We start from the raw sequence: 16,680 nt of genomic DNA on the forward strand, positions 1-16,680 counted from the left end.
CAAATCCAACCAAAGAACATGCTAGTTTAGTTGACTTGGGTTAATGTAAGCCTTGATATGAGAGAGAGAGAGAGAGAGAGAGAGAGAGAGAGAGAGAGAGAGAGAGGAGAATGGAAGCACTGGCCAGTTAATTAATTCGTTTTTTTCATACATTCAACAAGCGTTTATTGAGTGTCTCCTATGTGCCAGGGAGTGTTTTAAGACTGTAAAAGAGATGATAATCAACAAGACATTCTGATTCTTCAAAGAGTTCAGAGGCTAGTGTGGGCTCAGACAAATAAACAAGCAATTACATAACAATAAAATTTCTCAAGAGGTGTTCATTGTGCCACTTGGAACAGATCACCCGGGTGTGTCTTAAACATGCGCTTCCTGGACCCCACCTTCACCCAGCCTGGGAGTTAGCCTTCCTGGAAACATACCACAGAAACTGTTTTCTCACTGCATTTTTGAAACTGATCTGCCATAAGTATAGGATGTCATAATGCAGAGAACCTGGGTGGTGGGCATCGGGAACGGAAGGAGGTCCTAACCCTAGGACCTGTGGAGGGATAATAGATGGCTTCCTTTTGGAGGTGGTGTATAAGTTGAGTCTAGGAGGGAAAAGGGAGTGAGCAGAAGGGATGGGGAGGGAGCAGCAAGGGGCACAAAGTATGATGGAACTGGGATGTCAGGGGCCCAGGAGTATTTCCCTGAGGCTGGGTCACAGAGGAGAGAACCGCGGTGAGAGGGGAGGCAGGTAAACCAGGACCCTTTCAGGTGCCCTCGTTGATCATGTGGTGAAGAACATCCAGTCTCCACCTCCCATAGCCATTTGCCCCACATGAGTCAGGGCACATTTGGTTGATACATTGGGAAAGTTTCTTATCTCCTTTGGAAGGGAACTTGAATGACAAGCCAGGGCACAGTCGGCTAGGATGACTCTATTTGCTTACTTACAAAAATACTGCATTGAATTTTTTGCCAATAAGTGGGTGTTATGGTCTGAGTATGGCCAGCCTCCCAAGGTCCATGTATTAAAGGCTTGATCCCCAGAGTAGCAACTATGGAGAGATGATGGGATCTTCAGGAGGGGCAGCCTAGTGGAAGGTTCTTAGGTCATTGGTTGTGTGCCCTTGAAAGAATACCATCAGTCGCTTGGCTTCCTGACACATTTCTCTATCACAGAATCCCCCTGGGCCATAATGTACTGCCCTTGACAGAGACCCAAAGCAATGGGGTCACTTGAGCTTGAATTGGAACCTCCAGAATTGTAAGCCAAAATAAACCTTTTCTCTTTATAAGTTAATTGCTTCAGGCATTTCATTATAGTGACAGAAAACAGTAACACAATGGAATAGCTTGCTTTTAGATATTTTAAATCAAACACTTTTGTTCATTATCCCTAAAGGGAATTTAAAATATTATATTCTTCCTGGCACATTTTAAAGCCAATGTCTCAAAATTTTGGCTAATGTCCAAATAGTTGTAAAGAATGGGATAACTAGCATATTATAAATGATGACATTTTAGGATAAACTATTTTTTGGGGTACCAGATAAACTATTATATCACATTTTAATTATATCTTGAAGAATATAAATAGCTTGACAGTTAATATTTTCAGCATCTTACAACATTATAAGACACATTATAAGAAGGGTCTTTTTTTAGCAGTTGAAAATTTTATATATATCTTCTTATACCCACATTTCTAGTCTACTGCTTTTAAAGACTTTCATGCAAAATATTCCTTACTTATTTCTTATTAGCTCCTCTTCCTATTTCTCTGTAATTGTGTGTGTGTGTGTGTGTGTGTGTGTGTTATGTATGTTTAGTTTTTATGCCCTGTGACCATAGGTATTCAGTCTCAAATTTCTGTTAAGTCATATGCAACAAATAAAATAATATTACAAATATAATTATTAAATATAAAGAGTAGGAACTCCCCATCCCAATTTTAAAACTCCCCACCCCAATTTGTTCACGTATTCATGACTGCATGTTTTTTACTAATAGTCTCAGATAGGGTCATCATGAGTGTTATTTTTGCTATTTATTTTTATGGAAGTAAATAAATAAGTTCAGCATGAATTCTATTACTATATTTTTATTTTTATATATGAATCTCCGAGAAGTCTCATTTGCAGAGTTTGGTAGATAGGAATACAACCAGATATAGATAGCAAAGTTACCTAGTATTTCTCAAACCCATCAATATATTTCACAATGTTTATAGATGAAGAGAAACTATATGATCATATTCATAGATGGAGAACAAATATTTGACAAAATTCAACATCTTTATGATAAAGATTCTTAGTAAATTAGGAATAGGTGGGATACTCAATTTTAAAAATTTCTTTTGAGTTATATATCCCAAATGAAATTTAACGATCAATTGACAACTAGGTTAGGTCCTTCTTCAATTTTTCTGAAAGCTGAGAATAGGAAACAATATTATCAGAAAAGAATGTATAACTCAATGCATCTCAGTTTCTGGAAAGAAGACCAAAGTGAATTTAAACCCAAATCAAATGATAGTCATACCTGTCATTCTCTTAGTTAACAGCATCTTGTTTAACTACATGTTCTCAGAGTTGGGAAAATCAAAACTGTACAAATACAACATTGTGAATGCAGTAGTTTTGACAAAATGCTTTGATTTTATGTGTCTTAAATTTATTTTAAAACAATTTTATAACTGAAGAATTGATCCATTGATCTTATGGAAAATAGTCAACATACAATTAGCAAAGCCATGATTTGTAGATTGCCAACTCAGAGTATTTGAAATTTTTTGGAGTTATATGGTCCAATCATATTTAACAGTCAGCTGTTGGGAAAAACATGATTCTTTATTTCAGTTCAAACAGGCATGTGAACGGGACTCTCATGAAAACCACTTATTTCTGATAGACAGTGTCATAGTTTGGGCTTCTATAACTAAGCCCCACTGACTGGGTGGCTTCTAAGCCACAGGATTTTACTTTCCACAGTCCTGGAGTCTGGACCTTGGAGGACAGGGTGCCAGTGGTTCTGTGGAGAGCCCTGGTCTACCCTGTGGACCGCCAGCCCCCTGGGACTCTTCCCTGGGCACTAATGCCATCCATGAGGGCTCTACACGCATGCCGAGTTACCTCCCAGAGGCTCACCTCCAAGTGCCATCACGTTGGGGGTTCTGACTTCAACTCATGAATTTTGGGGGACACAAACGTTCAATCCATGGCACACAGACAGACGGAGCATGAAGTTTGTTGTTGCCATGTGTTCATAGGTTAATTAATCCTCATGAGAAGAGTGGGAGCTTGTTAAGTGGGGAAGGGTGTCCTGAGCAGGGCTCCTCCAGCCAGGAATTACAGGACACGGGGGAATCAGGCCAGTGGACAGCGTGTCCAGGCGGAGGGGACCACTGCAGGGAAGGTCCAAGGTGGGAGGGTGTGTGTGTGGGTTTGAGAAGTGGCTGAGTCCCTTTTGACTAGAATGGAGTAAATGAGGGACAGAAGTCGTAGATGTGGCCCAAGAGCTAGAGGGGCCTAAGGATTTTGGCTTTTACTCTGGGTGAAATGAGAGCCTTTGCCAGGTTTTCAGCAGATGCTGGGGAAGACAGGACCAAGGATAGAAAAGCCTCTCTCCAGGGCTGAGGGGAGAATGGACGGTGGGGCGAGGGTGGTGGAGGGACCTGGTGGGGGCCACTGCAGGATGCAGGCCGCAGGCCAAGAGGACTCGGCTCAGGTCGGCTGCATCAGAGGGGGTGGGAGTGGTCAGGCAGAGCCAGCAAGGTGGCCTGGGTGTGGGTTGAGTCAAGAGCAGCTCATGGGTTTCAGTGTCTGAATCAGGATGGAGCTGTCCTCCCTGAGATGGAGAGACTGCGAGAGACGTCCCTCAGGAACGCGGCAGTCGGGGAGAAGGACCGTGTAGGAGGGGACAAGAGGAGGAAGCAAACACACAGGACCCTCAGGCCATCGAGGAGGCATCCGTGAGGGGAGTGGAACTCCGCTGTGGCAGGAGGAGATGAAGGACCTCATAGTGTCATCTTCGCAGTTGATGGTGACGGTGTTGGTTTTCAGGGCTGCCATAATAAATTCCCCGGGTGACTTAAACAACAGCAGTGTGCTCTCTCACAAGTTCTGGAGGCCAAAAGCCTGAGGTCAGCATGTGGGGAGGGCCATGTTCTCTGGAGGAAGCTCTTTTCTTGCCTCTTTCAGCTTATGGTGGCTTCAGTTCCAACGGGCACGTGAACGGGACTCTCATGAAAACCACTCATTTCTGATAGACAGTGTCATAGTTTGGGCTTCTATAACTAAGCCCCACTGACTGGGTGTGGCACCTAATCTCTACCTGTCTTCAGTTGGCCTTTGCCCTGAATCCTATCTGTCTTCTCTTTTGTCTTTTATAAAGATATGCGTCATTGGATGAGTCCACTCTGATCCAAGAGGAGCTCATCTGGAGAGTCTTTTCTTAATTACACCTGCAAAGATCCATTTTTTTCCTAATAGGACCACGCTCACAGGATCCTGGAGTTAGGGCATGGGTGTGTTTTAGTGTGTGTGTGTGGGGGTGTCACTGTTCATGCCACTATAGTGCTACAAACTCTTCCTCTGCTTTATTATGTATCTCACTCCAACTCGCAGGCATCAAAGGTGGGAGGAATGTCAGTAAGTTTGACTTTAGGGCTGTGACTTCTCTTCTGCCCTCAGGTGAGAGAGGTTGAGTTGCACGTTGAAGTCTAAATGGTGGAGGAGGTGGTGACTGAAAAGGTGGAAGGGACACTGCCAAGGTGGGTCTCCAAGAACTTGAAAAAAATCTTGGCAAGCCTTTCCAAGGCCATGGGATGGGGAATTTGAGCCAGTTTTATTTGGATCCCAAGTTTTAGGAGGTTCTGATTGATATCTGGGTTATAATGATGTAAAATATGATTAGACCATTTATTCTACTTTATAACCTGCTCTTCTTGCTTTAAAAATATTGCAAACTTTTTAAAAAAAATCATAAAATATTCTTCAACAACACATTTTTTTTTTAGAGACCAGATAGCAGTTCATCAAATGAAAGTATCGTAATTTATATAACGAATCCTTTATAGAAAGCCATGTGGGCTACATTGTACATGTGATAAATACCACTGAAATGAACAACTCTCTTTATAAATCATTGTGCACATCTTTGATTATTTTCAAATGGGCTCATTTTAAATAACCATGAACCATGAATTGCTGTTTTGTGATCGCAATTTCTGCTCATTGTTTTCTTTATGAACTAAAACTTTTCCTTGAGGCGAAAAAAAAAAATGGAAAAGAAGTTCTTGGAACATCTGGCTTATGGCGTAATTTACTTTTGGTATTCAGCTGTGCTTTCCAATTCTGAAATGTCTTCTTTCTAATAGAGTCATCCCAGGTTTAATCTCCCTTCTGGAGGTACAGATGCAAATGCGTTTCCTATGCAGCTATGGCCTGGAGCCCTGACCCCAGGAGAAAAGCAGTGCTGAAGTTCTGCGTTAGTTGCCACAAAATTATTTCTCAACTTGAAAAAGCCAAGGGGGTGGGGCAGACAACAGAAAGAAGTACAGTCCAGGGGCTTTTGTTGGGACTAAAAAGATTCCTGTGACTGTGGCTGCCGCTGAAGACTGTGGTATGCCAGGTGACTTACCCAGCCCCCCCACCATAACCCATCTGAGGTACATATTATCATCTGTTATTGAGGACAGGTTGGAGCTCCTCAGAGGGTGCCAACCTCACAGTCAGTTAAGTAACAGAGTTGGAATTCTAGCCCACATTTGTTCGACTCAAACCCACCCTGTTGTGTGTCCGTGGGGTGCCCGTGTCTTTGCCTTTTGAATAGTGGTAACGTTTCAGATCAAAATTTAAGAAGCCATGGAGTTGTGTCAACTGTTTTTCTCTTTAGGGATGATGGGCTTTGCTAAGTTGCCCAAGCTGGCCTCCAACTTGCAATCCTCCTGCCTCAGCCTCTCGAGTAGCTGGAAATTACAGGGCCTGGATCACTGTGCCTGGTTAGGTGTGTCCACTTTTAATTTTGCCAAGCTCCAAAGCTGAGCAGCCACTAAGCCATGATCTTTGTCGCCACCATGACTTCACACACTGAAAGGTATTTTCATGCCAAAAAGAAAAGGAAAGCTATGTGCCCTGAAGGACAGTCCTTATAATAACGAGCGTTCAATCTGGTGGAAATGAAGTATATTGTCTTTATTGTTGATCATCATCTCTCCATGGACCGGGGAGAAGTGGGCACTCTCTACAAAGCATGTCTACAGGTTGTGCTGTCAATATCTTTACTGTTCCTCCAGACGGTGACCCCGGAGTGGCTGGCCAGCCAGTGTAGAGGGAGCTGTGTCTGGCTGACACCTGCCCTCTGTGACAGCAGGGGTTCACGCTTTCACCTCCTTCTATTCAGGGTGGATTTCTTACACTCAGGTCCTTGCCAAGAAAGGGAGTGGAGAGAGTAGATTGAAATTCAAGTAATTTAAAGGGGAGGGCAAAAGTGGGGAGAGAGAGAAATAGATGGACACGTGGGCAGCAAGATGTTTATACACGAGGATCTCTTCATGGGTTCCTAGGAAGCAGAGCTGTACAGAGAACCCTTGCCGTTCTCCAAGGGGATGAGCCAGCATAGAACTCGGGAGACTCTCATGCTGGCCTTCCAGTGATGCCATTGTTCCCGTTCAGTGTGTGAGAGGCAAGGACACATTTGCAAGAGGACGTCCTCACACACCTGAGCAAGGAGATGCTGGAAGAGTGGCTGGCCTGGAATGAACACAGTAAATAATTGACCACTAAAAGCCAGTTATTAGGTAAGTCTGCTACTGTTTAACCCCAGCTGTTGTCCCAACTCACCCTGCTGTTGAAGTCATGGATTTATGGACATGAAAGCAAAGTTGGCTTGTGTGCGGTCTCTGTAGATAACAAGGTCAGATGTGAGGTCAAGGAGAGCCAGGTCAGTGGACCCAGGTGTTGCTCAGTGGTGGAGCGCTTGCCCAGCATGCACGAGGCCCTGGGTGTGACCCCTAGCACTGCCAGAAGAAGGAAAAAAAAAAGAGAGAGAAAGAAAGGAGGGAAATAAAGAAGGACGGAATGTAGGAAGGAAGGAAGAAGGAAAGAAAGAAATGCAAGTGGAGATGTTCTGACTTACCGTAAGAATGAAATTCCTGAAGTTATACATTATTGAATGAAAACCCTGGACCAGATTTTGTACTAAACATTTGACCAGCATTAATCTCAGATGCACAGGATGAGGGAGAATGGCTAATGTTATCCCTGGTTGAAGAGCGCAGAGCCCAAGGATATGCTGAGCAGCTGGGAATGCACGGGCCTCCCACAGGAGGTGTGAGAAGGCCTCTGCCTTGGAGGCAGACTGACCGTTGACTCACTGGCAGCTCATGCATGTGCACAAACACATACACGCACACACATACCCTAAACACAGATGCAGGGACACATGCACACACACCCCTACCTATGTATACACATGCTTGCACACATATGTGCACATATATATAGACACTCTGTCCGTATCCTCCACACATACAGCTACAGACACACACCCTACATGTGTTCACATGCACAAACAAACACCTATGCCACATACTTTGTGTCTCTATCTCTAGATCTATAATATGCACATGCACACACATACACATAAAGAAATACCCTCAGCTGGGGTTATAGCTCAATTGGTAGAGCGCTTGCCTAACACGTGTGAGGTACTGAGTTCAATCCTCAGCACCACATAAAAATAAAATAAAGGCTTTGTGTTCATCTACTATAAAAAATATTCTAAAAAAGTTTCAGTATAAAAAAAAAGAAACTCCTCACACTTACTCCCCTCAGCCCACAGACACACATACACACATATACTCCCCCACATACACAAGTGCACATGCACAAACACATGCATATACACTCTTTCTGAGAGACACACTTGTGTACACAGACACACACCAGAGCAAAAGCCCCAGTTATGCACCAAATTCTGATATGCTTTCCTCTCTGAGTGAAGTCAGGTATTGTCCCCTTCCTGTTCCTTGGGTGCTTCACCGCAAACTCCAAGTTTGGATTAAATTGGTGACCATCTGATTATATGCCCTGGGGATGTGCCTTGGGCCTGCCTTGTGGTGAGGGAATAGTCTAGAACATTGGCGCTTGCATCTCGGGCTTAAACCAGATCAGCTAGACTTCTCCCCTGCCCTTCATTGCGTTTCACTGAACGATTTTATTTGCATGAAAGGGTCCCCGTCTTTAAAAGTTTGGAGACAAGTGAACGTACAGCTCCAGGAGAAAGGGCTGACCAGGTGCAGATGTGGCCGAGGGGCGTCCCTGAGCAGACGGAGGGGTCGTGTGCTCAGGCCGTTCTTGCCCAGGGCTCTGTACGGCCCCATCCCCTGCCCTTCACCCACTTCAGCAGACAGCCCTTACACAGCAGCAGGGCCTCCATGTGCTGTGGGAACTGCTGAGCCAGGCGGTTCCTTTGTTTAGTTGAAGTCCAATTATTTCGTTAAAGCCCTGGGAAATTGTTAGTCAGAATCACATCAAGGATTTCCAAGAAGAATATGCAGGAAGAGGTTTATAACCTAGAAACTGAAAATCATAAATGTCGCTGCCACATCCACAGTGCCATCGTGCCAGGGCAGTGAGGTGGGTTGCCGAAAGCCCAGAGAAAGTGCCCGGAGCCAGTAAGTGAGACCTAGGATTTACTGGGAAGGCTTACAAGAGACCAGAGACTGCCCCAGGAAGAGTGCCGTGGTGACGCTGGTAGGGAGCACCCCTGTCCCTCATGGTGCCCCTCTCCCTCACGGTGATCTGTCCAGGGGTGACTGGCTGGACGAGTGACGCAGTGCCCTCGGTTCTGTGCCAAGGGTTTTATAGATCAGGCTGCAGGAGCAGGGACACCATCAGCATCAGCTCCCATAATCTTAGAAAAGGAAAGGGCAGTCATTAGGTATTAACACAGTCAATAAATAAATAAGTGATCAGGTTAGCCTGCTTCTGCATTTTGATAGAATGACTGTACTGATAAGAAGGATGCATAAAAACAGTGACTTTGCATTTCAACCAGGGTTTTGACAAGGTCACTCAGGTCTCATATTTGGTAAGATAAAGAAACGTGATTAATTCAACTTGGAAAAAGGTGGCCTGTGGTCTGTCTCTCATAGCTAGAATTGCCAACCTATTGGTCTGTTTCTCTGCCTAGAATTTAAGCTCTGTGAGTGTAGGAACCTTGTCTATTTTATTCATCACTATGTTCTCAGTACTAGAGTAGTTCCTGGCACATAGTAGGAACTCTCATAGATATTCAGTGGACTAATGTTTTATTAAGTATCTTAAATACATAGAAAATGCTATGGAAGAGAAGGTTGAGAGTTCTAGTTCTAGTGACATGGTGCTGAAAGGGTAGAACAGTGGACCTCGTCTTAATAGAATGAAATCTAGAAGGTTTCCACTTTGAGTCAAATAAAATGTCTTAAGAATAGAGGGAGTTGATCCTTACCACAAGATATTAAAAAAAGACTTCAGAACTTTGCTTCTGGGGATGGCAGACAAGGTAATTGGGATCAACATTCTTGCTGAAAGTTTATTGAACAGAGCCTGAAAAAACATTTTTAAAAAGATCTCCTCAAAGCCATCAAAATGCTGAAATAAAACAACTACCAAAGAATTAATATAGTCAATATGGCCATAGTGCCAAAAGCAATATACAGATTCAATGCCATCCCCATCAAAATACTAATGACATTCTTCACAAAACTAGAAAAGCAATTCTTAAATTCATTCAGAAGAATAAGAGACCTAGAATAGCCAAAGCAATACTAAGCAAGCAAAGCGAAGCAGGAGGCATCACAATAACTGACCTGAAATCATACTACAGAATTGTACAACAAACCCAGCCTATGTATTGGCACCAAATAGACCCGAAGACCAGTGGAACAGAATACCAGACACAGAGAAAAATCCACATGCCTACAGCCACCCGCTACTTAACAAAGGTGCCAAAAATATATGTTGAAGAGAAGATAGCCTTTTTAACAAATGGTGCTGGGAAAACTGGACCCTTATCTCTCATGCTGCATAAAAATGAAATGGAAATGAATCAGAGACTTAGAAATTAGGCCAGACAGATTTAAATGAAACACATCAATATTTGCATTAAATGTAAATAAGTCAATCTGGCTGAGAAGAAGATTGTCATGTTGGAATTTTATAAAGTTCTCTCTGCGCCCCCCCCCCTTACTTATTTATATTAGTATGGACTCATGGAAATTTATTTAGATTTATGTTTTGGACAATTCTTCACATGTATTATAGTTTATAACAAAAAGTTAAAATGACACAAAAATACCTACAAAATCTGGAATTTTATTTGATAAACTCCTATTATGGAGCCAATAGGGCACTACTGTCAAAAGGGCAAATGATTCTTTGGACGTATAAAGGAAAACATAGCTTCAGGATGGGGATGTGATAATCTGATTCTATTCTGTGATGTTTGCACTGTCCTAAAATTATTGTGTCCAGTTCTGGGTCCAGTCTTTCAGGGGGAATTAGCAGTTGGATAGCTGCCATTCTATGAAGGGTCATGCTGCTAAAGAAACGTGAATTATGTCCTACGATAAATGAGATTGGAATTAATGATAATTGTGGGGTTTAGACATCTTCACTACATAGTGTTGCAAGAACAGGGGGGAAAAAAAGACTTGATCCAGCTCCAATTTCTGGTTGTTCACTGCATTTGTGGTTGTCCCTCTCACTGTATGAAAGAAATGCTTAATATTTGCTCAATTACAATTATATACTTAAAATATTAATTATTACCCAAGCATTCAATGAAACCAATAATAATGTGCATCACTGGCAACATCTCCCCAATGTCCCTGAGATTATCGGTTATGACCTGTACCGATCTGTTCGTGTCTTGAACTTTAACACCAACATGTGGCTGTTCTCTGCTTGCTGAATGGTGCCATGCTACACACGCACCATATCAAAATATTCTTCAGTTATTGCAACAACATAATTTTTAAAAGAATGTTTGAACTATTAAAAAATGTGGCTGTTTCAGGAATTTAGCACAAGGTAAGACATATTCTACTGTGTGCAAGGGATATTTGAGAGAACCAGGGACCATCAGCCTGGAGAAGACATGAGAGCAGTCTTCAAATACCTGAGAACAATAGAACCAGCCATCCTCTGTGTGTCTCCAAGTGGGAAAGGAAGACAAAGGCCAAGGTTGAGTTGAGCCTAGAGGGGAATGTTGTGTCACCCTGTTCCTTGGGGACCTAAATACGTAGCCTGCAGGGGCAGTGAAGGGCCTGTTCTCAGGCAATAGTGAGGATGACCACTTGGTGGGCATGTTATTCCCCACTCGAGATGGGAAGTTACTTCTTCAAATTCCAGTCTAAACTTGAGTCACTTATTCTAAGAAAGTGTACATTTGAGGATTCTCAGCAATATTTTAATTTTATTTTCTTTTGCCCAGATTGAGAAATCCTTGCCTTTGGTAAGACTGTCTTGTTTTCAAAGAGGCCCCCCCGCCCCCTCTCTGGCAGAAGGACCTAGCACACCAACACACTGGCGTCAATAGCAATAATTCATCCAATTGTTCTCTTTCTTGGAAAGCTGCACTCAGGCTTGCCAGGCACAGGGCACCAGCCAAGCACGGATGTCCTTGAGGATCTAGCTCCAGGACAAAATGATGGGGACAAAAAGAAGACAGGCTTCCACCAGCTGGGTGGAGGAGTCTTCATCCAGACCAGAGCAGCTCTCAGATGGACGAGGAATTCAGGGCTCAGAAGGGGTCGGGAGAGTTGTCAGCCTGGAAATGCTGCAATTCCACCTGCCCCCCAGTTGGTAGAGAGCCTTCCTTTTCACCCCACCACGGCAGCCTCCCGAGAGCTCTGGTCATTGGCTCTGCAGGTCAGGAGCTGGGTCCCTATGGTTCCCTACTGAATTCCACCCCGGCTGGTGCGGAGCCAGACACCTAGAAGGCACTCAGTAGAGACTCGCTCCTCCCTGAGGCCACTTATGATTTGGTACCCAAGTGTACCAGGCACCAGGAGAGGCATCGAGAAGAGAAGAGCGGAGGGAAAACAACAATGAGGACAATTGAGACAAGGTCCCCGCCCTCAGGAAGTCCACTGTCTAGAAGAAGAGACAGAGAGCTTTCCTTAAATGAACTAATGGAGTCCGTAATTGTACTTTGGGCTAAGTGTCACGAAGCAGCTGGATCAGGTGTGGGCACAGAAGATGCTCCGGGTGGGAGGTGAAGAGGTGACATCAAGCGGAAGTCTGAAGGACCCAAGGGGATGAGCTGAGGGGTGGATGGAATGGAGAACTCGTGACTAGGGAAGAGATTGGCTTCTTCTAACTCCAGCTTCTTTTAACTTCTAAGCTCTGCTGACAATGAGGAAAGTGGCTTCCCTTGATGACTGCCTGTCTATGCCAGGAGCCCTGCAGGAACTGTGTGGTTTGCTTTGTGAACAACCACAGGGAGCAGGACTTCTCTCCACCCCGCTTTGACAGATGGGGAAACTGAGGCTCAGCGAGGGCAGTTAACTTGCCCAATGCCTCACAGCCAGCAAGTGGTGGAGCCAGGTTTCCAACTCAGCAGGGTCAGGGACACCCTCATCTAGGCTTCCACATCGCATGAGGGCTGCTGTAGGACTGGGCTTCCAGCCGGAGAGCCACGTGGCTGCCTCCCAGAGAAGAGTCACCTGGTCTCAGGTGGGTGGGCACCTGTCAGAAGACCTACACAGGTATGTTTGGCCCAGCCCAGATGTGGGGGTCGCTGACAAAGTGCCAAAGCCCCCTGTAAAGGGCTGCGACTTGTCTGGCATGTCCATGAGGGAAGGCATTTGTCCATTGGATCTGACAACAGAATCCTCCTGGCTCGTGAGGGCACAAGACCTGTGAAAGGTGCCCCGACCCTCGGTGGCACAGTCAACAGCAGAAGTGGGGTCTGTGGGGGGAGAGAGGGAGAGTCCAAGGCTAGCCAAAGAGAATCCCAGATCCTTAGGCTGAAGCTTTCTGGCTTGGAGTTGGCAAAACCTTCCTACCATGGTACCCACGAAGCTGGGAGGGCAGATGTGAGTTGCCACCTCCCGAGGGTTCTAAGATCACACAGCTCCCAGCAGGTGTAGCTCTCAGGCTGCTGCTTCCCACCCCTCTCCCTTGGGTCTTGAGGTAGCCTAAACCAGGTCGACCTGGCCTCTGAGCTGTCTTCTCACATCATGTGCGGCTGGATTCGACCCTGCGCCAACCTTGCCTCCCCCACGGCAGCCGCAGCACCTGGCTTCTCCCCGCCACTCCTGGAGGAGCCCATGGTCAGGACCATTCACTGTGTTCTACTGGACACTACATGACCTCCTCTTGATGTTTTTTTTTTCTTATTTGTAAAAAGCAAACCACTAGCATTTGAGAGGCTCTTTCTAGTATTCCAGGTAGAATGAGACCACAGGATGAAGTGACCCCCACAAGACTACCTGGTTAATGAGCCGGGAGCGAGGTCTGGCTTTTCATTCTGGCAATCTGAACTCCGAGTGCGAGCTCTTCTGTCTCTCAGGCTCCCCAACACCAGGACTTTATTAGAATTCTAAACCCTTCCCAGGAAAGTGGCAAGGTCAAGGCCCACCTTGTCCAGGGGAGCAGCTCCCCCTGGGGCCATCAGCCTTGCGCTGTGACCTGCATGCAGTGGCAGCCACATCATGCCTTTTGAGCTATTGAAATGTGGATATGGGTCTGGATTCACCAGTCTTGGCTCAGTGTGGCTTAGCCTCTCCAGACTGAATTTTCTCTTTTAAAAACTGAGTGTGTTGATTTCTACCTTAAAGTATTTCCTAAAGTGCAGATGAGGCAGCAGCAGGAAAGAGCAAGCTTGTGAACCTGCTGATTATGTTCCATTTCTAACCCAAAGTGGGCAGTGGAATAGTTAAGGCTTTAAAGTGCTGAGATGAGGCTGATTGGCTCCAAGGCTGTGTGATCTTGGGTATATCTCTTGATCTCTCTGTGCTCTAGCTTCTTCCAAAACTACTACAATAACAGAATCTGTTATAAGGCTTTTGTATTCAGAGAGACTGAGCATGTTGACTGTTGAGCCCTCCTGCCGGGAACAGAGCGTGGCATAGGAGCCTCTCAATAAAGAGGATGAATGAGTGGAGTAGCTGAACACAGCCCTGTCACAATGAAGCACCAGTGCTGACTGTGCTCAGTTCTGTTGTCATTGTTCTCATTTCTCCCTGGCATATCTCCCCTCTGGTAAGACTGAGGACTCTCTTCCTCTGGATCCCCTCTCCTCCGTCCAGCCCTGAAGCCTCTTGAGTTATCAGAGGCAGGAGTCCCGTGGACATGGGCCAGATCAGGGTTGCCTCCCCCGACCACGATCCACCTTCCAAATCTCACTGACTGCTTGGGTTTACACACACACGCGCTGCGCGCACATACACACGTACACGCTCCTGAGTCAGAAAAAGGACTCGGAGACTGACTCACTGTGAGCTCTCAAAGGATAAGAGACTATGCCCCTGTGAACCGGAGGGCTTGTTAGTTTCTGTTCGGTTCCAAGTCTGTCAATTATTATCCAACTAATCATCTTTCCAGAGGTGGAACCATCATTAAAATAATCAAATGTGCATGTTTGTCTCTGGGAGAGCGTGGGGTGTGTGTGTGTGTGTGTGTGGGTGTGTGTGTGTTTTGTGTGCACAGAAGGGCGGGAGGGGGGCCTGATCAAAGAGGAAGGGCCCTGGTATTTATATTGCAATGCACACGGGTTTAAATTAGCCAGTGGGAATATGTGTCTGGGTGATTACACTTAATCCATGCTCATTCAAAGGGTGCTGGGCCTGTGTCCGCCCCCTTTCTCTCCTCTCCATTCATATAACCCCAGCTGCCTCCTGCTAGCCTTTGCCCACTAGGCTTGCTGTCCCTGAGTGCGTGAAAGTGAAGTGAGTCGTGGAGAATGAGCATGCCTTTCTCAGAGGCAGTGTGGCTGTGCCTGGCTGTCACTGCAGGTGTGGGAGGCATAGCTCTTTGCAAATACAAGAGCCCTGGGCAGCTGGGAAGCCAAGCGGTCTGCCTCTCAGCCCTCTGGGGAGGGATTTGCCTGCTCAGACTGTCCCTCTTCTGGATCTTGTTTCTTTTCTCCCTGTCATGTTTCCTCTTGTATATGCGCTCACCGAGCCAAGAGTTGTTACCTGTGGATCAAAAGGCCGTCCTGGTGACAGGTAAGTGGAGGCACTGCCTTTGCAGGACTTTGTCAAATTTGGCTTAAGTGTAATATATTTGGCATGGACTAAATCAGAGCACAGACCCAAGTGTTTTTCTTTCTTTCTTTTTTTCCTTTTTGCATATTTTTCTTGCTGCATTATAGTTACATGTAATAGTAGGGTACATTTTGACATATTCATACAAGCATGTCATATAATTTGCTCCATTTCAATTTCCAGTACTTGGCCTTTCCCTTCCCTTGGTCCCCTTTCTCTACTTTATTGGTCTTCCTTCTATTAATTTGTTGTATTTAAAATTGGTGCACTATAGACAGACATCAAAGTGGAATTCACTGGCGTATATTCATACATGCACATAATGTGCCAATTTTATCTGTGGTTCCCATACATTTTTGGTGCACTTTCTTCAGGAGGTGAACTGGAAGGGGCTGGTGGTAAGAGAGAAAGTGAAGGTGAAGTCACTTTACCAATATTTTTGTTAGTTTTTCAGGAATAAGAATTAATAAATTCAAAACTGCAATATTTCAGGTTTCCTTGCACTTGGACTTCTTTAGGTTCTGTGCCTGGTCTTCTTCCCTAGGAAAGCTTGCAGAGCCAGGCTCCCCTGTACCTTGCTGTGTCTCTGGGGACTCACCTGTGCAGGAGACTTTGAGGTTTGCCCTGCTGCTGTCAAGAACCCTGCATCCTGTCTGAACTTTTCCTCTTTAAGTGTGTCATTAGACTGCTAATGCTATTTAATTAGACTAAGTTGGCAGTGTGTCCAGAAAGCTAGCTGCTCATTAGCAAAGCTGCCAGCTTTTCTCTTCTTTTGTGTTTTATTTCACTGCAAGTGTGAGACCAAATTAAATTCCTTTGACTTGTAAAACTGGCTTGTTTGGTCGCAAAGTTGTAGCTTGGATAGAGCTTTGTTTAGGATTACCCAGAGTTATCCTAACCCAGGAAGTTCTGGCAAGATGCAGAAAGGCCATCAGCTGCAGAATCTCTGGGAGGTGCTGGGAGGTGATCACCCCCTCCTGTGCCCTGCTGGGGTGGAGGCCAGCATTGGTTGTGGTTAAAGAAAGTCAGTGGGGTGACAGTCATTGAGAAACAGATTCTAAAGTGACATTTTTTTGTTTTGCTTTTTACTTTAACCCAATGACAAAATTCTCTCATGAAATGCAAGTTGGTTCTTGTTGGAGTTTTGAAGTGTAACAGAAGATGAGCTTCTTTAGATTAAGGGAAGAAAAGTCAAAAGTAGGCAATTCAGCCAATCCATGGGACATTTATCTACAGGACTCTGGTCTCACCAGGGGGTCTGTGTCTGGGAGGCTGTTGGGTCTTTCACTTTATCACTAGAATCTCAGATGGCCAATGGGTGGTGGGGGAGGGGGAGCTGGAGTACAGTTCTGTTCTATGTAGAATAGTGGGCACCCAAATAATTCCAGGTCAAATTTATTGTTTGTGCTTTTCCAGTTGCATGGAAGAAGACAGAA

The 16,680-nt window shown here is 45.1% G+C and overlaps 1 protein-coding gene across 1 annotated transcript in view; it reads left to right on the top strand.

The window, feature by feature from the left end:
* Positions 1-14,940: 14,940 nt before the first annotated feature.
* Positions 14,941-16,680, top strand: part of Hsd17b2 (hydroxysteroid 17-beta dehydrogenase 2) — a 74,167-nt gene continuing 72,427 nt past the window's right edge. Inside the window, exon 1 of the mRNA XM_027933292.2 lies at positions 14,941-15,205. Coding sequence (XP_027789093.2) covers positions 14,941-15,205 — 265 coding nt within the window. The remainder of the gene's footprint in view (positions 15,206-16,680) is intronic.

Source organism: Marmota flaviventris, chromosome 18 (assembly GCF_047511675.1).
Source record: "Marmota flaviventris isolate mMarFla1 chromosome 18, mMarFla1.hap1, whole genome shotgun sequence".
In the NCBI taxonomy this organism is placed as follows: domain Eukaryota; kingdom Metazoa; phylum Chordata; class Mammalia; order Rodentia; family Sciuridae; genus Marmota; species Marmota flaviventris.